This window comes from Lampetra planeri, chromosome 36 (genome assembly GCF_965212315.1).
Source record: "Lampetra planeri chromosome 36, kcLamPlan1.2.h2, whole genome shotgun sequence".
Classification (NCBI taxonomy): domain Eukaryota; kingdom Metazoa; phylum Chordata; class Hyperoartia; order Petromyzontiformes; family Petromyzontidae; genus Lampetra; species Lampetra planeri.
Window position 1 is genome coordinate 553,639 of NC_136142.1, and position 26,344 is coordinate 579,982.

A 26,344-nucleotide genomic window follows, 5' to 3' on the forward strand; every position below is an offset into this window, starting at 1 on the left:
GACGCGCGTAAGTTTCACACCGTTTGGGTGATCCACCAACCCCCCTCACCTCCACAGTGCTGGATCACAGGCCACGTGCCTTGCATCCACCGCTGGCAGCCTGGGATGTTTGGTGAACCCCATTCAGTGTTTCGTTTCGTATGAGAGGGAACTGGAGAACCCCAAATAAGAGACGTGCATACGAGGTGGCTGACACTCAAAGCTCTTCACACATTTAGGAATTAATTTCTGCACTGCGACCTGCCGCCCAGGCCGACAGCACCTGGAATTGAAACGTGGCCTCGCCAGGATTCCGCCCCCGCCGTGTGCCCTGTGCTCTGTTCGCGATCCCCGGTGACGCGCTGTGGACACGACCGGTTTATAGGCGGCACCCACAAGCCTCAGAATTCTGTTCCGTAATGTGCCATTACATTTAGAACATTTTGTACGATTCTTATTCTATATACGCGCGTTTACCCCAATCTCATGGGGGAGGCGGGTTTCAGGAGGGTCCTGGCAAGTTTTCACAGTAGAGAGCGATGTTTGCTATTTTAATTTCAAGTGAGTAATTTGCAGTGTAATTTTCACATTTAGACTATGACGCTAATACACAATTGACTTATATGTCAACGTTCAAGGGTTTTTTGAAGACTTTATTATAGGACAAAATATCTTGCGGTGGTGGTGCACATGGCCCGTAATCCAGCACTGGAAACGAGCATGGGCGGAGTTTGGGTGGGGGGGGCAAGGGGGGCAGATAAAACAAGCGTTCGCGAGAGATGCAATGCATGCGTGGACAATGTTGAACTTCTTTAGCATCGTACGTAGCCAACCGTGCTCATGGGAGGTGCTTGGTCCCGTGTCACCCTCCTGGTGTGCTGCCCCCCAAGCGCTCTCGTGTCCCTCACGCCCCCCCTCACTCCCTGCTGCCACAGGACAGGTGTCACCGAGGGCGGGAGGCGGTGTTGGTTTAGCGTCGTCAAGTTGCCGCTGCAGCACCGCCCCCAGCCCTACCTTGGGAAGCTTCTAGATCTGCCGCTGTTGCTACCACGCAGTTGTCTTGCCATGTACAGTATTATTATCTCTGCCATGAAGAATTGCCATTGCCCAAAACGTCACCCGAGTTTGTTCTCCTCGTCATGTTATTGACGAACGCGTTGAGGTGTTGTCATTGATTATACTTGTACACCACTGCCAAAGGCAGGAGTAACACGATCCTGTTTTTTACGTCAATGGGTTCTCACGCGGTAAGATAACACGGCCATTGAATGAGACAGTGAATGTCGAAACCAGTCCAAAGTTTACTGGTGTTAGACCGAATAAAAACAGTTCCAGGTGAAAATGTTTCATAACTAAATTTCACTCCCAGAAGGCCGTGGGGCTGATATCTGCAAAAAATGCCTTTTTACGTGGAGACACATACAGTATGTGTGAAGCCATGACTAGTCTGCTTATTTATCTTATTCCACAAAGTCGCTCATTATTATATTGTGGTAAAACAAATGTGACCAACCGACCAAACAAGCGAGTCTATGGACGCGTGGGTCATGTTAGAAGCAGTTGTTAGACAGGATTTCAACCAATACTGCACATCGACCCACATGAGCTCAAGCCGCCAGCACATCACGTGGCTTCTGTGTGGCCACCCCCACGCTGAACCCCTCCCCTTCCCCGCCGCGCGATGTGAAAACAGACTCCGCTCAGCAGCATCGAAGCCCTGATGCAGCCTCTTGCTCCCGACCCTTCGCTCGCTCTCGTTCTCTCATTGTTTGCACCCTCTTCCTCTTATTCCCCCATTCTTTCTCTCCTCTCTTCACCTTCCTTTTTATTTTTCGATATTTTATAACACCACGAGGAAAATGCCGCTAGTTTCATATTATTACAAAATTCACCACGATTACAATGTGGAATGCATGCAATGCATCAGCATCTCAAGATGCCCATTAAATACATAGGACATTCGTTACTCTTCCATGGCCATGATCCAGTGGACATTAACACACGTACACAATCGTCGCTGTTACAAATAATAACGTGGTGTTGTACGAATAGTGTGGGTGTGCTCCTCCCCAGCAAGTCGAAGCGAGTGTCTGCTCACACGAGCACCGAGGTGCGGTGCTCAGCTCCTGTTTACCACCCTTAGCCAGTGATGGAAATTCCCCATTCCTGTAGCTGGGGCGAGTCTGTCCATAAAACTGTTGACGTCCCCACAAAGTGGTACCTATGTTGTATGTACGTTGAACTTCTTTTGCACCGTACGTAGCCAACCGTGCTAATCCTGGAGGAATAAGCCGAGTCAACCCCTCCAGACAGGATTTGAACTGCCACACTTGAGATTGTGGGCTGCTCGCTCAACCTACTGATGAGCAGTCACCTGGCCCGGATGTTACGTGAGACCCAGTCCATGTGTGGAGGTACAGTCGGCTGTACAGGGTAATGGGTATAGGGGGGTGACCCAGATGAAACCAATACTGATATACCCTCATGCAAGACATATGCATAATATATGTAAATGTCCCTTTGACAATCATGCATTGTTTGCATTCCTATATAGGGGGTGTAGATGTAGAATATAAATATATATTTTGTAAGTAATAGGTTCACTTGCCAAAACGTTCGTGGTCACGGGCCCCTCGACAAGTGAGGAGCAGCTAAGAATAAAAAGAGCCCACACGGTAAAAATATATATATTTATATTTTTTGGCAAGCACGGTTAGTCTGCTACACGGATAATTATAATCCACCCCGGGCCATCGAGAGTTGATTGTGAAAGGTATTGATACTCGATCGATGTGGGAGATGGAATCGGTGTCTCCATATTTACCGGCACCGACCAGCCCAGGACCACCACCACCACTCACCACCACCCATCCCACACCACTCCTCACACGTCTCCTACCAGAGGTGGGACAAAGTCATTGTTATGCAAGTCCAAGTCGAGTCGCAAGTCATCAAATTCATGACTCGAGTCTGACTCGAGTCCAAGTCACATGACTCGAGTCCACATCTCATAGGTGGGACAAAGTCATTGTTATGCAAGTCCAAGTCGAGTCGCAAGTCATCAAATTCATGACTCGAGTCTGACTCGAGTCCAAGTCACATGACTCGAGTCCACACCTCTGTCTCCTACTCACCTCAGAGCATCCCTCAAAGAATACCCTTTAGTGGAACACAGTGGCGCCTGCAATCCAGCGCTTTTAGTGCAGGGTTTGGAGATCATGTACATAAGAACTGGGATAAAAACTCAGGTACTCAGTGTGTTGGCAGCTTTGTCTGAAACACCATGCCCACAGATATCCTGTCGGATGAAGTTTTTTTTCCTCCAAGACAAAGTGGCCACTAGTGCGTATCTCTCAAATTGTCGATGACATATGTGCAAGGATAATAAATATCATTCTTACATCCCAGTTAACATCGACCACAATGTTAGGCAAATTTCTGCCTATTTAACTCATTGCTTTAAAAATGCTTGTGTTTTACTTGTTTTTTCGCCCTGCACCACCGATTCACATGGTTGGCTACGTACGGTGCGAACAAGTAGTTCAACATACATACCACAAGTCAAATCACGCACGAACATTGCACGTTTACTCGGATGTGCATGGCTTTTCTTAGGGTCCTGCAATGTGCTCCCACATGCGAACAACACAACAATAAACTGGCAGAATAGTCTGATGCAGACCCTCTCCTGGGAAAGAGTCTTGGGCCTTGCCGAGGCTTTTCAGGATAAATAAAATACATTCTCTCATTTATAACACGGGTAGCTCCAGCCACGAAGTTAGTTCTAACCATAACCTTGGCTGAGAGCAGCACCTGGTAAGCTAGTCGTCACCTTGCCCACAGACCAAATCCGGGTATAAGTCTCAGTCAGAGCCTAGGTCTATCAGTAATGTGCAGTATCCTAAAATAAAGTTCAACACAGTAACGCGGGCACCAGATCTCAGTACAAATCAATTCCTAGCACCTGAACTATGCGGGTCACAAACCCAGAAGAGGTGGAATCCTCGTCCAGCGACCTTTCCTTTCTGGGTCAACCTGGCATCGATGCTCGCAGTCATCACTTATTCTCATCAGCATCGCCGGGTTTATAAGTGATGTGATCAGGTGGCTTGGCAGCTCAGCCCCTTGCTGTCCCATCACTCTGGTCATATTTAAAGCGAGTGGAGCTCATAGAGTCCCCGACAGTAAGACTCCATCAACCAGGGACATTTAGGGTCATTCACAACACCCACACCGACTACACCACGACCACTCAATAACAATAACCGCAATTCGCCACTAAGTGGCGGTGACGTCACCACGACGCTTGTGCCAGGCCATGTGCACCTTGAGGCCACGTGAAGTGTCGAACGCCTGCTGGCAGGAGGTCACGGGGCAGACCCAGGTGCCACAGGTCGACTGACTGAGATGACTGAAATGATTGGCTGATGCACCACCTATGCCCCCTACTGTGCCAACTTGCTGTGCTTTAGCCACCCGGCGCTCCGCTCGTTGTTGTGAGCGTCGCTCCTCCACCCTCCGTTGCTGTTGGAGGGCGACTGCCTCCAACTGCCCAGTAGCGTCCTTCACGAGCCTCCTCCACAGAGGCCGATCTTGACACCGCTGGTACCGGTCATCGGCAAGTCCACTCAGCTCCACGTCCTCCTGTACCACATCACTCCATCTCTTCTCTAGCCCGTGCCGCGCCCGTTTAGCCCCTTCGATCCGACCGAACAAAAGCTGTTTAGGCATGCGGTGGCTGGGCATGTGGGCTGCATGACCCAGCCAACGCAGCCTTGCCTGCCGGAGGAGCTCACCGATAAGACTTTCAAGGATTTGTGAGCTCCTCACACAATCCAGCCTGGTTAAACCCAGGATGGATTGTAGGCAGGTCAGCCTAAATGTTTCTAAGCTGCGAAGATTCTCCATTAGGGGGGTCCACGTTTCGCAAGCGTAGAGAAGGGAGGGAATGACTGTGGCCGAGAAGACCTGAAGCTTCGTGCCGAGTGACAGACCAGGTAGCTTCCTCACAGCAGCGTTACGCAACCGATGAAAAGATATTGCCGCTCGACTGATTCGGAGTGAGACCTCTGCTGTCAAACCGGAGCCGGTCAAGAGCGCGCACTGCCCACTCAGCACCCTCCCAATCACAGCCGCATAACCGCACCGCCACGGCCACAGCCGATCAACAACTTGACAACCACATCCACTGCGACACAACAACCACCACACACAACCACACAACCCAACAGCCACTCAACCGTGTCACACAACAACCACAACACCAAGTTAACAACCACAACACCAAGTCAACAACCACACGCACCACCACCCCCTCCCTACGCGCGTCCGCGCACACGCAGCGAGGAGGAGTGAAGTCCGCCGCAGCAGCAGCAGCCCCCATGTCGTCGTCGTTGTTGTTGCTCGGGGGGGGCCCGCGGGTCGCTCCCGGCTCCCGCCTGCTGGGCCCGCTGAGCCGGGCCCTGTCCCGGCGAGCCCTGGGGGCGGCTGCCCGCCGGGCCCTGCACTCGTCGGGCCCCCCCCCTCCCCAGCGGCGCCTGTCCGTTCCGCCGAGCGGCAACGAGCTGGCGCGCTGCGCCGGGGTGGCCTCCATGATGCGGCTGCCCGTGCGGGAAGGCAGCGCGGGCCTCGACGCCTGCTTCGTGGGGACGCCCGTCGACACGGGCACCTCCAACCGGCCCGGGGCCAGGTGGCGGCCTCACCTCGCGACCCCCACACCGCCGTGACCCCCCGCCGTGACCTCCGTGTAGATTGTACTCTTAGGTTTTTGGGTAAAGTCACGTAGATAGAATTATAAAATAAAAATAATACTTTTATTAATAAGAATTTTATTTATATTATTTCTATTATTTTTTTTACCCACGTGACTTTACCGAAAAAACCTAAGAGTATGAATCCTTGCAGTCACGAAAGCTTCAGATCTAGAATCCGCGTAGATTGCAAGGGGGGTGAAGGCGGCACGCCAAGGGGTGGGTGGGTGGTGCGCTCAGCCGCCTTCGTCTCCCCAGTGTCGGTGTTTGCGCGCCGCGCCGGGTACTCGTCACTCAGTCGAGGTCTGTCGCATTTCTTGCTCGCCGTGCGTAGCTCACACGTACACACACACACAGCTCACACGTACACAGTACACGCCACACACACACAGCTCACACGTACACACACACAGCTCACACACACACAGCTCACACAGTACACGTCTCACACACACAACTCACGCGACTCACACACACAGCTCACACAGTACACAGTACACGCCTCACACACACACAGTACACGTCTCACACACACACAGTACACGTCTCACACACACACACAGCTCACACGCCTCACACACACACAGCTCACACGTCTCACACACACACAGCTCACACACACCTCACACACGTCTCACACACAGCTCACGTCTCACACACAGCTCACACACACACAGCTCACACACACGCCTCACACACACACACCTCACACACACACACCTCACACACACGTCTCACACACACACACAGCTCACACACACACACAGCTCACACACACACACACAGCTCACACACACACACGCCTCACACACACACCTCACACACACACATTCCTCACACACACACATCTCTCACACACACACACCTCACACACAAACACCTCACACACACGCCTCACACACACAGCTCACACGCGTCACACACGCATGGTATGTGCTGTGTTGCTGCCCCTGTTTACAGCTCCAGGCCTTGTGAGAATGCGCCCTTTCCGGGCGTCCTGGTCCATAGCCGTCTGAGTATCATGAATATTGATACATGCCAGTGAAGAATCCACCGGCGGTTACGACATTACCTGATTTGACGACCTTCTTGAGAGTCAGAAGCGCCTTTGCCACAGAGACGTAATCGCTACAGTTGCTTGACAGGTTTTACGATTTTTTTCCCAATAATTTTGGGGTGGAGTTTTTAAAGTGTTTTCCACCGAGGCCCTCCCATGCAAATTCTGAGTGCAGGCTGATGACATTCCTGTTAACATGATCGGTTTAAATTAACCACGGGAAATGATTGAAGGCTTTAACAAAGAGGATAGTAACTAGTAAAAGCCGCATGTATGTCTACGAATTGAAAAACATTCTTGAGAGACAGTTGAAACGTTGATGTACATCGTGGGTAATTTTTGAAGGACTACGATCACAATGATCCAATAAAGAAGTGCGTTAGAGCCATGTGATTACTGTTTAGCCATTCCACTGCGGGTAATTGAACTAATTAGGACTATGACACTGGCACACGATGGTCTATTCTTGCGAATAACGTTCGCTGTTAAACAGACGGCACGGCGTGTTTTTTTACGGTAAATGTGCCCGCAGTATTAATCCGGGCAGCCGCTGGGTTCGAACCGTGATTCTCTGCATGAAGCAGTGAACGCGCTGCCGCTGTGCAGTTCACAATAACCTGCGGGGGCTCTCCCCCAAAGCCACGAATCTCCATGGTGGCATGAGAAATCTTCGTGTCGGTTTCAGTCTTAGGCCACGTTTGCTGATTCTACACAGAGCCCTGCACTGATAATGCAGATGCCAGTAATCCACAGCGTTCTAAAGGGCTTTAGCAAGTTATGCTTATGAATCCTCGCATGCTAATTTTCCATGGGGCACTCGTTGGTCTGCTACTGACAAGGTCGCTTGTTCCACCGCTATGCAAGATGCAGGGATTTTTAATAGACTGATTTCGATTTAAAGCTTTCGTGACTGCAGGGATTCATCTTCTTGGTTCTTTCGGTAAAGTCACGTAGAAGGAAATTAATAAAATAATAAAAATAAAACATAATAAAATAATTCTCACGACGTTTCGGCCACAACGCAAGCAGCCGTATTCAGGTGGAGAACATTACACTTTAATACTATTTATTATTATACAATATGCTATACACTATACCATTGACCGTTGGGTGAAAGTACTAAGAGGAAGCTCCTACGCATTTCACAAGTAGTACTAATCGCATATCTGCATTTCCCATAAATATGCTAAATTCCTCTTGATATGTACTCCGCAGGGAATGGATTCTTTGCTCCGCTGCAAGCTTCCTACCACCACTCTCCCATTGACATATTTCGTTGCTTCCTCTTAGTACTTTTACGCGACGGTCAATGGTATAGTGTATAGCATATTGTATAATAATAAATAGTATTAAAGTGTAATGTTTAATACAATGTATAAGATAATATATAGTATCGTAATTTTATAGTGAATATATAGCAGTGTGGTATACAGTTGGTTGGGTAGAATAATACATAGTGTAATATTACAATGTATAGTCTATAAGCATATTAGTTGCTGTGCGCCATATTATTAACATTCCTTCCCTTTATTAATTCTAACCTTACTCCCTCCCTTTGATACTGCTAATCCTGCATAATGCATGGGCACAATGACTTTAAACCCCTCGCCAAACCTACGCATTTCACAAGTAGTACTAATCGCATATCTGCATTTCCCATAAATATGCTAAATTACTCTTGATATGCAAATTATTTTGTCAAGACGCTCTTCGCCCCTCCATCCCAGCATAAATAGTCGCTCCAAGCCTGAGGCGTGCCATTGAGACTCTGCCTTCTCGACAGACCTGTTCTCCACCTGAAGACGGCTGCTTGTGTTGTGGCCGAAACGTCGTGAGAATTATTTTATTATGTTTTATTTTTATTATTTTATTATTTTCCTTCTACGTGACTTTACCGAAAGAACCAAGAAAATAGACTGCTTGTCAACGCTGTGTTTGCCAAGCGTGTCCGTGTGTGCCCTAATGTAATGTCAAGCAAAACTACTGTTCAAGTGCACAAGCCTAGGTGTCAAGACTCATGCCGAAGATTGATCTCGTATTTGTTGTATGTTTCAGGTTCTTTTTCTAACTGAAGGCTGCAAGTGACCCATACACCGCTTAGATATAGCTCACTGCACGCGTGTGAGCTCTGATGAAAGAATGTTGACAATCCTAATTGACAGGGAGCGTGGGCCAAAGGTCTTTTGCAGTGAATGGCAGTTGGAGATGTTGGCTGCATCACAAAGGCTGCATTTCACCTTCTGCATACAAGCGAGGACAATGTTTGCAAGTCGTGTTTCTATCAATGATCAGTCAAACGTGTAAACTCCAACTGTGGGATGGCAACAAACGTGAATAGCAGCATAAAGGCCTACTTTTGAGCGTACTGCTCTATGAACCTGGCGACCTGCATTTGATTGCTGACCAAAGCTCACTTGAGCGAGCGGCGAGTGAAATCTAAACCGGCCCTGGGCCCCCTCCCCCCTTTCATAAACCGGCATTGATCACCGTGGTAAAGAATGGCCAAATAAACCCCCTTAACTGATACGGTGTAGGAAGACCTTTAATCCAGCAGTAGATTGGCAAAGGTATAAAGATTATTCAACAAGTAAAAAAAAGTTGTCAAAATTGTCGTTGAAACTAAGAGTACTTAATTAGATTTTTTTACAGGTAAAAGTGCAGCCCTACAATTACTTGCTCATGCTACTGCTGGTAGAAGGGCTGTCACAGAGAGCCCCTGTAGAATTTTAAATAATACTGCAAATATAAATCTTACAAAAACTGCCTGTGTAAGGCCAGATTCTCGTCTTCATGAACTGGAGACTTTTGTCACTTTTTAGTGAAAATGTGCAAAAGTCTCCATCACCAAGAATAGCGACTCTGGCACTTTGTGTCGTACAGAAACATCCAGAGTCCCAGTGGCTGTCAGGTCGAATGCTGAGGGCTTGGGGGGAGTATGTCTGTAAACTGGTTCACAGACGAGAGAGTCCCAGTGGAGAAGCTTCATTTTATCCGCGATATTTTGCTCTTGCGTTGTGACCAGCCTGCTCGCGGTAACGCGGTAGACACAAACCCAGCAGACCTCCGAGGTCGCTCCTTGTCGCCTTGTCCACGATTCACCTCGTCGTGTGCGATGGGATGATGTGAGCGGGAGGGTCCGTGTGTGCTGCTGACGCTGCTCTACTCAATTGCACCTCTTCATTGTGTCGTTACCTCAGTTTATTCTTGTGGCACGATGTCAAGTAATTAATGATGTTTTTTCACGTGGGTGGCCTAACGGCGGGGGGGGGTGACGTTCGCGTATTTTGTCATCGTCCCACCAGGTTTGGGCCGCGTCAAATCCGGAGCGAGTCGGTGATGGTCCGTCCGTACAACAACTACACGCACGCCGCGCCCTTCGAGTCGCTGGCCGTAGCCGACATCGGGGACATCTACATCAACCTGTACAACCAACAGAAGAACGTGCAGCTCATCAGGGACGCCTACTCCACCATCATCTCCGGGGGCTGCCGGCCCCTCACCCTTGGTTAGCCCCTCCCTTGCACCACCCTCCTTACCCTCTCACCTGCCCAGAGAATGATTCGAAAGTTATGCCCAGGTTACCTTAATCGGTATTTAACATGTAGCAGGTCACCATGATACCCAGAGAGAGTCCACATAGGGAGGTCAGAAACTCACTTTCTGTAAATACCTTCCCCAACCAGCAGGCTGGGAGCCTCGGCTTGCTCACCCGTACTAGCCTCAGTTTGCTCACCGGCTATTCAATGCCGTACAACCTTTGCACGGTGTGGGACGTAGCAGAGGGTGACTGCGGCGAACGTAAACTCCCATTATAACTTTGGCTTCATTGTGGTTTATAAAAGGGTACCCCACAACCAAGACTGGTACCAATTGGCTAGTACTCAAGGCTGGATGGTTAGGGTAAGGATAATTGGAAGATTGCCTCGTTCGTGTGGGTTAGGAGTGAGTCACAGTGTCACTCATCAGTGGTACCACTGGTTTAGTACCAGTGGCTGTTACCAACCCTCTCGCTCGCGCTGGACTACAGGGTAACGTCGGGTGTTAAATCATGATGTGGGTGGGTTCCAGGGATAACCCATAGGTTGACATCCCTCGCCCCTCTCACCCCATCTCGCTCCATTGGACTGGGCTTCTCATGTGGCACGTTCCCCAGCTGATGGGCTCCTAGCCACCTGGGTAGTTGCCGTCTGTGTTTGTCGTGATAGCATTTCCCCAGCCGTCACACTGATGGGCAGGGAATCCAGTGCGTCAGTATGGAATTTGGCAAGCGGTGCTATGGGTTTGGCATCACATGTACCAAGAGGGCATGCGCCACATGGAATTATTACAAAGCACCATGTCAAGTGAGGCCAGCAGAGATCGTAATCCACAGTGGAAAATGTGTTCGTTGTAAGCTCTGTCAAGCAGTCGTTTCGTGCTTTTTGCTCTTTACTTGTGAGCAAGGTGAAATATCACAGTTGCGAGCGCATATTTGCACACCGATTTTCTATGTTTTAAATATAAATACGTATATTTTTTCATCAGTGTTGTCGTAAGCCCCGCAGTCAGGCTCTGGGCACATGGGACGTGGTTAGAATGTGGACTCAAAATTAACTGAGCTCACAATTCAACATAAAATCCGCTGATGCTTTGCACTCATTGGCACCCGTGGTCGTATTTACACGGCCTTAACGTCACTAAGACAGCCGGGCTGTGTGCGAGTAGAGATGTTCAACAAGGCGCCGTTTGCTTTTACATCACACTCTTCAAGCAGAGCATCTCGGGCTATTTACAATGGTCAAATAAAGTCCTCAAAAAGCCATTGTCCTATTGATCCAGCTCCAAAATAAGCCAACTCAAACAAATATCTCTACATCTAAATCCGCCAAAGCCTCCCGTAAATTGCGTGACTTTTGTGTGGCCACTGCCACTCTGATCTTCTCTCGTCTGTTGTGAAAACAGATGCTGCTCCTCCGTCGCGAACCCCCTTCTGCACTCCCCTTCTCTCTTTGTTTTTCCCTCTCCTCTCATCTCATCAGCTTCACCCTCTCATACCCAACATCTTAGCCAGGTCATTCCTTTCTCCCCATCCTACTAGGCTCTGCTTATGTATTCCTGCTGCTCATATTGAGCCGTACCCTCCTTTTTGTCTATCTTGGGGACTTCTATCCCGCCATCTCTTCCCTTTTCCGTTTCTTTCTACTTTTCTACACATTATATCCTTGAATCGACTGTTTGAAATGTTTGCCTGTGCCAGCAGTTAACAAGGTGTCCGTTGCTTTTAAAATGCCATACTGAAGGAAACGTTTAAACCAAACCTAATGGGACAGTGTTTTTTGTGTGGCTACTGGTAATTGGACTCGGACCATCTGGGGCTGGCTCCGTGCCCGAACGCAGTATTAGCCACCGGGCCACTTTGAATGAAAATTCCTTTTTACATATTCTTTGGGTCTTTCTGTAAAGTCACGTAGATAGGTTCAAAGAAAATAACAAAAAACTACGACGTTTCGATCGCAACACAAGCGGTCGTCATCAGGAAAAGGGGGTTTGCCTCGAAAGGCAAACTGTTTATAAAGGTTTAAGATGGGCGTAGCCCAAGTGTCAGCAGCATGGGCGGGGTAGCTGATGTTAATGTGAGTGGTGGGCGGGGCAGCTGATGTTAATGTGAGTGTTGGGCGGGGCATCTGATGTTAATGTGAGTGGTGGGCGGGGCAGCTGATGTTAATGTGAGTGGTGGGCGGGGCAGCTGATGTTAATGTGAGTGGTGGGCGGGGCAGCTGATGTTAATGTGAGTGGTGGGCCACGGCGGCGCTCGTGGTGGGTTTCCACCAATCAGAGGGCTGCTGGGTAAAAAACGAGCATCTATATATATAAAATCGCAAATCTGTCTGTCTGTCTGTGTGTGTCTGTGTCGCCGGACCATACGCAGTTTCATTGGACGAAATCTGAGGGATTTGCGAGACACGATTGGTCCGTTTGGTTTTCCTAGCGCTGCGATTGGCCCGTTCATCGAGGGCGTGGCGGAGTAGCGCAGTTGGTAGCGCCCTCGCTTCCCATGCCAAAGGTCGCGGTATCGATCCCCGCGTCCTTCACAGGCGAATATATTTTTAAATCCTTTCTATTAAGTTCGCTGCCACGCATATACAGAATTTATAGTGAAAAACTTTGTTTTTACGGGTTATACTTATTATTTATTACTGCAGAGCGGCCGAGGAGATCGTGGCTGGGGGAGGGGGGCAGGGGTAGCAGCCCAACCCCAGCCTGCCAAGGTGACACCTTGGCCGGCTGGGTAATCTAGGCGAGGCCGGAGGCTCTGCACGGGACTAGGCCTCACCACGCCACTCTGACAGGTGAGTACTTTGTGCTATAAAGTCCATAAATACTGCTATAGAGTCAACATGTACTGCTGTAATCATAGCAGGTACCACCACAGTATGCACTGCTGCAGTGAAAGCAGGTACCACCACAGTCTGTACGCACTGCAGTTACATTATTAAGAGTAGTTTTGAAATATTTTTAAAACCCGGGCAACGCCGGGTACTTCCTGCTAGTGTAAATGTAAGATCTTTGAGCGGCCTCCACGGCAAGCGCGCTGAGGTGCTATGTTAATGGGAGAGATTAGCATGTTAATGTGAGAGATTAGCATGTTAATGAGAGATTAGCATGTTAATGTGAGAGATTAGCGTGTTAATGTGAGAGATTAGCATGTTAATGTGAGAGATTAGCATGTTAATGTGAGAGATTAGCATGTTAATGTGAGAGATTAGCGTGTTAATGTGAGAGATTAGCATGTTAATGTGAGAGATTATCATGTTAATGTGAGAGATTAGCGTGTTAATGTGAGATATTAGCGTGTTAATGTGAGAGATTAGCGTGTTAATGTGAGAGATTAGCATGCTAATGTGAGAGATTAGCGTGTTAATGTGAGCGATTGGCGTGTTAATGTGAGAGATTAGCGTGTTAATGTGAGAGATTAGCGTGCTAATGTGAGAGATTAGCGTGTTAATGTGAGAGATTAGCGTGTTAATGTGAGAGATTAGCGTGTTAATGTGAGAGATTAGCATGTTAATGTGAGAGATTAGCGTGTTAATGTGAGAGATTAGCATGTTAATGGGAGATCGCAGAGCCGCCGCCACCTGTAGGTGGGCGTGCGAAAGTGGCTGTGTGACAAATTTAACCTGTTAATGTAAACCCAGAGAGCCGAAAATAACAACTAACATTGGAAGGTGGCAGGATGGAAACATCACAGCCAGTTATGACTTAAACTGGTTGATAACGTCCTTCCAATGATTGCTAAGCTTGTACCCATGTTCTCGGTTGAAATTGTGTCTATGTCTGTATATATGGATGGTATCATGAACGAATCTTTGTTGATAGGCAGTGGGTTTGCAAAGTACCTTCATCTTAGAGAAATCTATTTCGTGTGAGCCCACCGCATTAAAACAATGATCAGCCACAACCGAGGTATTGGTCCTTCCGTGTTTCAGATCTGCCTTATGTTCACGAACATGGTCCGAGATATGTCTTATTTTATACATTTCTCTGAAGTTCTTTCCCATTTAGGAGATTAAAAAAAAAATTAAAACATAGCGATGAAAAAAAAATATTCACCAGTGTGTGAGGTTTAACATCGTACGTTAGTTGCAATTAACTGCAGAAACTAGACCTGGATGTTGTAGCAACATCCAGGTCTAGCGTAGCGATCTGTGCGCTGCCTGCGTACAGTCAGCGAGTGGCACCCCGCGATGCCCCACCACGGCGCAATGTTGAATGAGACGGTAGAGTCAGAGCTGTCTCCAAGCTGAGCGTGGCACGGTGCAGACACGTGACAGAGAGACGCAATACAGAGACAGAGGGAGAGATATTTGTGCACAAAGACATTGGGACAGAAATACTGAGACATGGAGAGACACACAAGCAGAAACAGATTAAGTACGAAGAGACAGACACAGAGATACATTTAGGAAGACAGATACATAGACGAAATTGGAGACACAGACAGTCAGACATAGAGACCAACACATAGAAACAGGGATATAATTAGGAAGAGACAAGGAGAGAGAAAACAGAGGCACAGAGAGAGAAACGTATAGACATAGAAACGTAGTTGTTTTACAAGACACTGTACGCTCATTCATTCGTCACGTCCCTGGTGGTGTAGGAAACGGGCAGCTAGGACATCTATTTACAGAACACCGCACCACAGTAACGTGCATTGTATACCCTAATCTCCTGTTAAATTTAACACGAGTCTCCAGCTCGGGACAAATTTATAAATCTACACCGCACGATAATTGTGTAATGCGGGCATAAACGGCTTCGCGGATATGACGTCATGGGGGGGAGGAGTTAGGTCACGTGTGAGAGAGGGGTGAGGTCTTAAGGGAGAGATACCGGAAGAGACGAGAGAGTGTGGGAGATAGAGTTAGAGTGAGGCCACGCAGGGCGGAGGTCGAGGAGTGGCGAGATCGCCACACACGGAGAGTAAGACTTGGCACCGTCGGCCAGCGGTGACCAAGCACGGAGGAACGACGGGCAGCGGTGGAGCTGCAGTGAGGGCAGCGGTGGAGCTGCAGTGAGGGCAGCTGGAGGACTGCACAGGGGATCTGCAGCGGAGCTGCAGAGGTGTGGAGGCTACGGGAGCGAGGGCAGCTATGGAGCTGCCAAGGGGAGAGCTCTGAGCGAGGGCCGTGTGGGAAAAGTATAAGAGCCCGAATAAAGGACAACGGAGACAGACCCAGGATCGAGTCCCTTATTACAATCGTATCGAGAACTCATTGTTCACAGCCTACAATGCACTAAATTCTTTGCCCTCAGAATCTGCAGCAATGACGTTTCATGTAACTGAGCCGCATTCGCTGAGCCGTTGTCGCAGATTGTGTAAGAGATGTAGTGTTTCAACGGTGCCTCCTTACAAGCTTAGCTGGCTTTGGTGAACAAGCAGCAACAAAAGGTGTATTTCGCAGGGTGACGTCGGTCTTGCTAACCTAGGAACGATGATTGCTCCGCCGAGCACCACACCCAGCCAGACAGCGCGGCTCAGCCACATTTCGCATGTTGGATGTTGCAACATTCACCTGGCCCTTCTGTCCATACCGACAAAAGAACAACAGCTCCCTGCCAGACCAACACGGAGCTGTGCACCTCACCAGCACACCCCTGGCCTCACCAACACTCTGCACATCTCAATAGCACACAACTTCTCACCAGCACTTAGCTTACCACCACACTCATTATAGCTGTGATCCAGAATTCTGGTGGCAAGGGTGGGTGGGTCACTTATCTTTGAAACTAGTAATCCCGCTGGGCTACAAGGGGGCCGAGAGATCCCAGTCCTGCAAATGGGATAACACTGAGGGTGGAGAGGAAAGTGAATTGCTAGTGGAGGAGAGGAGGAAAATCTTGAATCTGAACTTAAGCAGGATGCGTCGTCCTCAGTGGGCAGCTGTCCGAGAGAGACAGTTCCAGACTGCGGGCTGAGCAGAGGAGCAGAGACCCCCCCCGGTGATTGGAGCGTTATCAGAGGAGTAGAAGGAGTAGGTGTTGAGAGTTGACCTTGGCTCCTGGAGCAGAGGGAAGTGAGGTGAGGGACGTGGTGGGATGAGCCATTGGACGGCCTCGTGGCTCGTGGAGTCTGGTGAGGCTCACATCTCTCCCCGTGAGAGGAATTCTCAAAATCTCCTGTTACAGGAGGCAGCTGGGTGGCTAGCAGGTCAGAGATTGTGGGTTCGAATTCAGGCGGACGTCTGTGATTTAACCGGGTTCTCAAGATGGCCTCAGTCCGGGCACCGATCACTGCGAAAAAAACAGTGACCTAACATTTTGGTTTCCACTTACTTTGGCTAAATTCCAGCTCTGAGAATTGATCGTAATGCATCAAACATTGCTCTTCGTGGCAAGGCAGGTGGTTAATTGCTGCCCCTCATTCTTTTGACCGAAAGTGGCTTGAAGGGATCTCAGACGTAGCTCTGTGGTATCCGCTTCTGTGGGCCGATGTCAAAGACGAGGGGTTGCACTGCTCTTCAAGAGATCTGAATCGAGATTTTGTTTCTTGTCTCAATCTGGCTAAAGCTGGAGCTAAAGATAAAAGTATCTGAGCACTTCCTGCTTGATCTGGATAGCTGTGTTCCTCCACAGTTTCTGCAACCATTCAGGGTGTGCACTGCTTCATGCAAGTTGGCGTTGACAATGCGTCCATCTACACACCTTGTTCAAAGCCTATAGTTCTGCTGTATGGCCCCCGCCGTTCAAAGCTGGTTTTTTTACATGCTTACAAATCTTGCGAGACTGCCAATGCACCATCGCCAAACAACAATTTGATTATCACCGCCTACGATCACATTCCTTTTATGAAGTAGTGCGCGTTTGTGTTCTGAAATGTTACATGAAAAGATGGAAACACATCCAGAGCAGTACAATGAACACGGAAACGCAACACGTTCATCAATACCGCAGTGCGTGACCTTCGAATGAAATGTGTATAATGGGTGACGTGTCTGGCAATGTTCCTTCTTGGCAGTACAAGGACAGGCGAGAGAGGTAGAGTCACTGTCCACTCGATGTGCCGTGAAGAAGGCCCATTTCCTGAAATGTCGCCTATCATATACTTTTTCTTTTAAGGACACAGCGTTTTTGACCAGTGTTGAGTTGTTTTGTTATTTGCGCTCGTACCCTGCTGCCATTACAGCAGCGTCACCAAATAATTTGTTTGACGATGAACAAGGGCTGTGATAATCGTAAAAAAAATTGCATAACTGGTAACCGAATTAAAGAAACCGGTAAAAGCCTTATTACCGGTTTGCCACACACATAAATGTGTGTATGTTTATCAGCAGGTCGTGTGGGGTGGGGTAAAGTGTGGGTATGCCCACCACTTCCAGGACAAGCGGTCAGTGACTCGCTCCAGCGGGAGCACACTCGCCGCTTGTTGCGTAATTGTGAACTGTGCACAATGCCGAATTATACCCTGCAGTGACATCTGACTGGGCTATAAAAAGTTAAAATTGCAAGGACAGATCATGTGGCATATTTCACAACTGCTGTCCGCCACACCCATCAGAATCACTTTTACCGGACACCCTGCGGGTAATCCCTATGCATTGTTCTCATGCTTTGTTTAATCTGTGTGAGAATTGGGTGCGGTTGTGCGGAATGCATCATCTCCCTTGTGAATGGCGGCGGTTGGAATTTTAATCTGCACCGTGCGCGCCGCGTGACACTTTCATCTGTGCCCTCGTCCGTCCATCCGTCTGTCCATCCGTGTATGCAGGGGGCGACCACACCATCACATACCCCATCCTGCAGGCCTTCGCTAAGCAGTAAGGCTTCGCTTGCACTTTGGCTCACAGATCTCTCGGTAGCGGTGGGTCTTCAGGTCCGTGCATACATACTCACCGAACAAAGCACACGGTGAAGTAGACGACCAGGCCTGGTGCCTCGCACCGACGCCGGCACGACTGGCACGGCGCAGGAGTTACGTCATGGGCAGCCAGGCCATATCATTTGCATTGACGAGCTTTGGTCATTTTCTTAGCAGACTGGAGACTAATCTTTTTCAAATCAGCTGGAAACAATGGCTAATGTGCACTGCACGAGGAAATAGTCGGGTTGTCAATGTTAATGTTGCGGCACGGTATGCGTTTGTGTGTTTCTTTGTATAACAATGTGTCGCCGTTTTATTTATTTATAGACCCATGGGTTAGTTGACTTGTTAATCTGTTTTGCATGTGCTCTGAGATGGATTGCTGATGATGATGAAAAACCGAGGTTTTCGCTAGTGCTGACCTGATGCTCAAACTCTAGGGACAGTTTGCTGTGAGTGAGTGGTGACCTCAAGGTGGTAGTGATGTGATAGTGTTCTAGTAACGTGGCGGTGTTGGGAGTGAGGTGCGGCGTTGGTAGTCACAGAGCGGTGTTGAGAGTACATAGTTGTGTTGGTAGTCACGTGTCGGTGTTGGAGTGAGATGTGGCATTGGTCGTCGCGGGACGGTGTTGAGAGTGACATAGATGTGTTGGTAGTCACGGGACAATGTTGGGAGTGATGTGGCGGTATTGGTAGTTGCGGTGCGGTGTCGGTAGTCATGGGGCGGCGTGCGCTGCAGGTACGGCCCGGTGGGACTCATCCACGTGGACGCCCACGCCGACACCAACGACCTCATGCTGGGGGAGAAGGTAGCGCACGGGACGCCGTTCCGCCGCTGCGTGGAGGAGGGGCTGCTGGACTGTAAGCGCGTGGTGCAGATCGGCCTGCGCGGGTCGGGGTACTCGCCCGACGACTACAACTGGGGCCGCCAGCAGGTGCGGCAGCGGCAAGCACTGTCGGGTCGGGAGGCGGTTGAGGTGGCCGCTTGGGGAATTCATAATGCCCGTGTCGGGGGAACTGAGCCAACACCACCGAGGTCCCAGGCTTCGTGGCCGCCCCCGTGATTGAACCGTCGAGTTGATGGTCTTGGCCCTAGCACCGATGATTGGTTAAAAAAGTCCAAGTGAGTTGCCGCTCGAATGGGCATTGAAGCGGTGCTGCACTTCTGTTTAGAGCCCAGAGCCAGCAGTGGAAATTCTGCGTGTTTATGAAGGGAAAAGTCCAATCATAGAATAACCAGTAATGACTTCCCAACACGTATGGGTTTTCACTCAAATATAGCCCTGGGAGTGTCAGGGCATTCGAAGTTGTGGATAGCGAGGCTGGTTTATATGTGTGTTTGTGTATGTGTTTACGGGGAGTGGTGGTGTCGCGGTTAGCGCGCCCTGCTACGAACTCAGCCGTCCGAGTTTGATTCCCACTCACGGACAAGACTAGTGACGAATATTTGAACCGATCCTGGTACGATGTGTAAACATCGTCACTGGGGAGACAAAGGCGGTCGGGCGTGGTGACGGTCAACCACCCACCCCCGCGTGTTCCATGCGAGCCTTCATAGGCGCTCGCCCCAACAGTCTATTAAGGCTGTACGGGGGATCTTAGTGTGTTTGTGTGCGTGTGTTCCCATGTGCACGCCGGCTGCAGGGTTTTCGCGTGGTGCAGGCCGAGCAGTGCTGGTTCAAGTCGCTCGCTCCACTCATGAAGGAGGTCACCCAGCAGATGGGCTCAGGTCCCGTCTACCTCTCCTACGACATCGACTCGCTCGACCCGGCGTACGCGCCGGGCACCGGCACCCCCGAGACCGCCGGCCTCACGCCCTCGCAGGTGGGCCCCGTCGACAGCACAGGCACCGGGACACGGCTGGGCGGGAGGAGTGGGGGATGGTGATGGCGCAACTTATCGAGACGCCCGGCACGGCCGGGGAAGCGCCAGTGAGGGAGCCAGCATGTGGAGGCGTCGCTCAGGCTATCATCACCCGGCACGGAATGCCCGGCCACAGGAGCCACAGGGTTGAGAATCGCCGGCAGAGACGCAGTACAGTATTGATTTACGCAGCGGCGTCTAATTGCTAGCGCATAGTATGGCGCTGTCCTGAAAGTGTGGGTATGTTTATTTTATAGAAAGAGCAGCAGAGGAGAAAATGAAGGTTTTACGCCTCGAGTTCAACAGGTGCAGGGAGCTAACAGCATGGACGGCTGGGGGAAGGGAGTTCCAGACCCGGAGGCAGCAATGGATAATGAGCGACCTCCCACTGACCATAGGTTGACTGCGGACTTTGACAGAAAGCCTTGGTTGCTGGGGCAGAGAGTGTGCGTGAAGGGGAGTAGAATGAGATGAGAGGGGCGACGTAGAAGAGTGTGTGGAGGAGCGTTGAGTGGGATGAGCAGAAGATGTAGGATAGTGCGTGGATGGTAGTTGAGTGGCATGAGAGGGGGTGAGGTGAGTGAGATGAGAGGGAGATGCAGGAGAGTGCATGGAGGGGAGTAGAGTGAGAGGTGAGAGGTAGGCAGGGGCGAGGACCTTGAAGACAGTGAGTGCGATCTCGAATTCGATCCGGGACTAGTTTGGGATTGGGTAGCGAAACCTCAGGGTAGGGAAGTGACAGTCAAGGAGCCACCAGTGGAGAGGGTGACCGGTCAAGGAGCAGCTTCCACATCAAGCACCCTGCGTTGTATGTCAACTGCAATGGTGTTTACACAAAACTTTTCGGGTTCCTCCCTTAACATGCACTACTTTGAATTACAGTCTTGAGGGAAACTGCCCTAGACGTGATTTTTGCAACCGGCCATTCGAGCGGAACCGGCAGTCGGCTTTGCACGTCCAGGGCACCGCCTTCAGAACCACCGTGAGTCATCAAAACCCCAGACGACCCCGACGAGGAGTCGAGAGGGCAGCACCAGTGCAGCGTCGCACAAACGGCGATATATCTCCGTGACTTCATGAGACACACGGAGATTTGCAACGGGTGGCCGGGGATATCGGCTTACTACTATTTAGCAACTCGTGTATGTGTGTCAGTGTCATGGCCCAAATATGCTAAATTTCAAATTAATCACAAATTACTCATTTGGAATCTACAAAGTGATCACCGCCTTCTACTGGGAAACTTTGGCAGGACCCTCCTGAAAACAGTCATTGGACTCCGTGAGGCTGTCCTCAGTAAACTAGCGCAAGAGTAACTCTCTCAACAAACTTGATAAGCAGACAATACACTTCTTTCACACATCTATTCCTCCATATAACCATTTTTATTTTTGACACAACCAATCTGCCCCGTGGCCTTCTGGTAAAGCATAATATCAGCAGCATTGATTGATTACAAGCAGACTCTGGACTGGTTTTAGACACGCAGTGTGAGAGCAGAGAAAAGTAACACAGATGATATCAACGTGACGGTGCAAGCAAGACACACACAGAGCAGTGAATTCTTGAATCAGTTCCTTGACCCTCAATCGCGACACTCCAGAGATTCACGGTGGCAGCACGGAGGTGAATTGTGAACTGAACACTGCGCTCCAGGTGCGTCACGATGCACCGATTCGTCAGTTACGCACATTCCTGCACGCAGACGGCCAAATGGCCCAGAGGTCCCACACCTCTGATGATCACGGTTGGCTACTTGCGGTGCGAAAGAAGTCCAACGTGCATACAGGTCAGAGCACTCAACTGGCACTGCTGAGATTCTGGATCCGAATGGAGGATTCGGCCGCCTGGCATCACACGAGGTCCCCAAGTGGAGTGAGTTGATGGCCTCCGGCAGGTCACCAATGATTGTACGAACAAACAAAAAAGGATGACATTTAATTATTTTTCCCTGTAATTTGGCCCAATTCCAGCTGTTGGAATTGAATCCTCAACTTAGTTTCATGCGTTGGACTTTACCTTTTTAGCCGACTGGGTGGGAAGGTGCTGCCCCCTATTGTATGACTTGCAGATAGCTCTGAAATTCACTTCTGTAGACCATTCCCTAACATGAAGGCACTGCTCTGCCAGATTTCAAAATTAATTATGTGACATGACAGCGCAATAAAGATGAAAATGAGGAAAATGTGTGTGGGGTGCTCACCGTGTCGCCTCCAGGGTCTGGAGATCATCCGTGGCTGCAGGGGCCTCAACCTCGTGGGCTGTGACCTGGTGGAGGTGTCGCCTCCCTACGACACCACAGGTGAGTTCCCACGTTCCCCACGCGCAGCGGCAGCAGCGCACGGGGCAGCCTCACATAGGGCAGCTGTAGCGCTCCATCAGTGCGAGTCTGTGGGAGTGTGTGCATACGGGGAGTTCAAGGTGGCCAGGCGTGGCATTGGCCAAACACCCCAACGTGCGGCCGCGCCGACCTTCACGAACAGCGCCTGCCCCGACCGTGCGTTAACGGCTACGCGGGGGCTCCTGCGTGCGCGCGTAGGCAACACGGCCCTGTTGGCGGCCAACCTGCTGTTCGAGATGCTGTGCGTCCTGCCGGGAGTGAAGTACCGCTGCGAGCAGAGCAGCGGCGGGGGCAGCGTCACGCACGAGTAGCGGCCTCGCACGGCGGCCGCAGGGGCCAGGGTCTCTCGCGAGCTCACGCGTGTGTGGCCCGCGTCCACCAGCACCAACTCCCCTGGGATGTCCCACACACAGAGCACCTCTGAGCTCGCTCTGCACCCCTCTAGTGAGATGGCCTAAATGTACAGTTACACACAGATTAGTGTGAAGGCCGGAATGCTTTGATTGGCTCAGGGGAGGTCTTCATCCAGATGTTAACTGACCATGGCTGATTATGACATTTAGTAAACTCACGGGCGAAAATTGTGCCCATGACTCAGACCTCGGTAGGCGTCGTGCTTTGCTTGTAGCCGCACGTTCCGGCCTCTGCTCGTGCCTACGCGAGAGGGGACTTGTAAATGAGCCACGTGTCGTTCGCTCTTTCACCGCGTTTCCAGACCCGGGGAAATGCAGCGTACGCCATTGAATGTAACCATAATGACAACCAATGTAGGGTGCTGCAGGTCGGTCAACTTGGCAGGGGCCAGAGTTACCATCGCCGTGCGGGCGGGCGGGCCAGCGAGCGCCGCTGGCTGCCAGTAGGCGGCTCTGGCGAGCAGGCGGTCCCCGACCGCACACCACGCTCCGCTGCCATCGTGGCAGACTTGTGGTTTACCGCCCAGGGTCGCTGATTCAGCTCGTTATTTGAGAGGGGACCGGCGCAGCGGGGCCATGACGAATCCGGAGGGGGCGCCCACTGGTGGTTGTTGGACACGCGACACGTCGCCCAGGGAATGGAGCCCCAGGTCACACCGAGGAGGCTGCGCGTGGCCGCCCGCTCTGGAGGTCACGTTGATCCCGCAGCCGGTCACGCGCGTGAGTCGTTGGCAGGGTTGTTGTTGTTATCCAAATTTCAACACGTTCGTCATTAACACTGCCCATAAAACATGCACGCATATATATAAAAAGGAGTGGCCCATTTTCACCATCTGCTATGAAGAAGTGCCTTTGCCAAGTACTGTGTATGTTTATAGTTTTCTCTTTACGGCAGTGCTATTAAGGAACATGTCGAGCCCTTGCTTTCTGTGCTTATGCCCCTCTGCCACCGCGAAATCACAAAGAATAGAACGTTATTACTGATAAGAGATGATTACGAATCTCAAACAAGCAATGAGCTGGATGATGTAGACACAAAGGCTGTGATCGTCATGAATGTTTGAAATGACCGCGTATCAGGTTCACACGCTGTGAATGCTGGAGACAGAAGATTTTAAGTATACATTTTTTTAATTTGGCATTAAAAAATATACACATTCTTAAATCTTTAACATTCCAATGCGGTGGCCGGGTGGCTATTAGGTCAGGGCACTGAGCCGGTACTGCTGAGATCCTGGGTTTGAATCCAGGTTCTCAAGCGTAGCGAGTTGATGATAGTCTCATCCGGTCACCAGGACTACCAAAAAAAACATACATTTTGGCAAAATTCCAGTTTAACCGGCACCCATAATACAGGTTAACCGGCATGCGATGAATATGACTCTCGGGGGCGGAACAGGTGGGAAAGTGCCGCCACTAAGTGTGGAGGGCATCTCGGAAGGGATCTCAGAGGTAGCTCCTTGATGTCTGCTTCCAGGGCCGTTTTCAAACACAAAGGGTTACACTGCTCTGCCAGAGATCTAAATGGAATCTTTGCGTCACCCATAGCGCGATGAGGTTGACATTGCGTGTGGCTTTATTTACCCACAAATCGCTCCAGAGTTACAGGGTTCAATTCCTAACTTTCTGCAGATGCAGTGGTGAATGTATCGAACAATTGACCCACCTCCCAGGTCTGTTGTGCATTAAATATAATCATTAACTGTGATCTTCATCAGAATCTTAATTAATTTTGGAGAAGCCCGATAAGAAATAAAGCTCTTTTTCACAGATGTCCAGTAATGAGATAATTAACTCATTAAATCGTGAGATTCGCTATAATGAGCATGCGTGTCCCGTGTTTACTCCTTTCAGTGATGTGGTCGTTGTAATAGATGTAGTTTTGCAAGAAAAACCCACATTGCTTCCACCACAATCACCACCACTGCCATCACTAGCACCATCACAATATCCAGCAACAGACTTGCGCCGCCGCCCCGGGTGGGTATCAGCATGAACGCGTGGGGGGGGGGGCTTCCATGGCCCCGGTTCGATGCGAAAGCCAACGTGGAGCTGGCTGTGGGGACCCACGGCTCAAATAACGCCGACAGCCCGGTCCCCACGTCTGCTCAGCCGAAGCGGGAGTCTACATAGCACCGCCCGAGCGTCAGCTGTGGCCGCACCCGGCAGGGTTCCACGGGCGCGTGCCTGGGATCGAGCACTCTGGACGGAAGCAAGGGTTGGCGGATCGCGCAAAATGTGAAACTCACAAGCCCACGAGGCTGCGAAGTTGCTTAGAGATTGCAGTGCAGCAAGTGGGTTCATGAGCCCTTCTGCATGAATCTTTGAGTGGTATCCCTTGGTTACACATGGTGGCATTTCACTGGGTACTCCAGCCTTTTTGTACATGCAAAACGTTCCTCAAAAAGTCAGTCAATGGCTTTCTGTTCACCTGAGCATTGAGGTGGTGCTCATCTCCTGCTTATAGCTCTAATCCAGTTGTGGGAATTCCATATTCCTATGACGGGGGCGAATTTATCCAGAGGACAACCATCATTGACTTCCCCACAAAGTGGAACTCGTGTTATTGAATCTCGAGGGATGATGGGCTGAATCAACCCCATACAGGATTTTCACTCACTTCCTATTGCGAGCCACCTTCTCTGGCAATGAGACACCTGGCTGGGTATCTGAAGGGAACTGGCCAAACCAAAGAGGTGAGGTTTGGGCTCTCCTGGATATAAAAGGAGTGGCATTACTTATGATAGTGTGCAAGGCTGGTTGTTGCAGAGAGACCTCTGTGGAGGAGCCACGCGTGGGTTTGCGAGCCTGGGGCAGGCGGTGCCCAGATGAGAGATCGTGTTCGATGGGACGCCGTGAACTCAGTGCAGCTAATTATATGCAGTATTTAGTCGGGGCTTTTCCAGGAACTCTTCCCCACGCGCCGAGCAAATAGAACATATGCAGGATTGATTTCACGCTCAACATATATATGTAGCTCTCTACGAAATAAATGAGTCGCTCGCTCAGTATCATTTTTAGATGCTTCCAATCGGCTGCTCATTTACCCACCCAGTCCCTCACTCACCAATGTCCTTACCCATCCACCCGCCCAGTCACGACATTACCCACTCACCAAGCCACTTGCCTGTTTACTCGCACAACTCACTTTCTCACCTCTCAAACAGTTACTCACCCACTCATCAATTCAGTACCACTCCATTCACGCACTCAGTTACTCACCCATTCCCTATAGAATCCACTCACACAACTACTTAGTTACTCATCCATCCACCGATCCACACTACTGTTGGGGCAAGCGTTGAAACGTGTATTAGCATTGTGGCTCGTGCAGGAAGTTAAGATCTATTCTTCCACCACAGGCGTCGTGCCAAATGTATTTGCAGGCTGCTGCTGCACGCAATAAGGTTGTGTTCATTGAGCCGTGCCACTATTATGCAAAGGCACACGCTGGAGCCAGCTCAACCAGTCTCCATGGCACTTTGTGTACACGATCAAACGGGCGTGTCGGTGATACTGCGTAGCAGTGGTGCACAGGGGCACAGTTAACAAAAAACTCACATTCGTCAAATAATATCGTGGCCCTGAAAGAAAACATAA

At 50.2% G+C, this 26,344-nt stretch overlaps 1 protein-coding gene across 1 annotated transcript; it reads left to right on the forward strand.

Moving 5' to 3' along the window:
* The first annotated feature begins 5,041 nt into the window (after nucleotides 1-5,041).
* AGMAT (agmatinase (putative)) lies at nucleotides 5,042-24,569 on the forward strand. The gene is made up of 7 exons (XM_078611304.1): nucleotides 5,042-5,668; nucleotides 10,089-10,291; nucleotides 18,035-18,083; nucleotides 18,867-19,062; nucleotides 19,772-19,951; nucleotides 22,208-22,292; nucleotides 22,530-24,569. The coding sequence occupies exons 1-7, from the start codon at nucleotides 5,361-5,363 to the stop codon at nucleotides 22,640-22,642; spliced, it is 1,134 nt and encodes a 377-aa protein (XP_078467430.1). The 5' UTR covers nucleotides 5,042-5,360; the 3' UTR covers nucleotides 22,643-24,569.
* The last annotated feature ends 1,775 nt before the right edge of the window (nucleotides 24,570-26,344 follow it).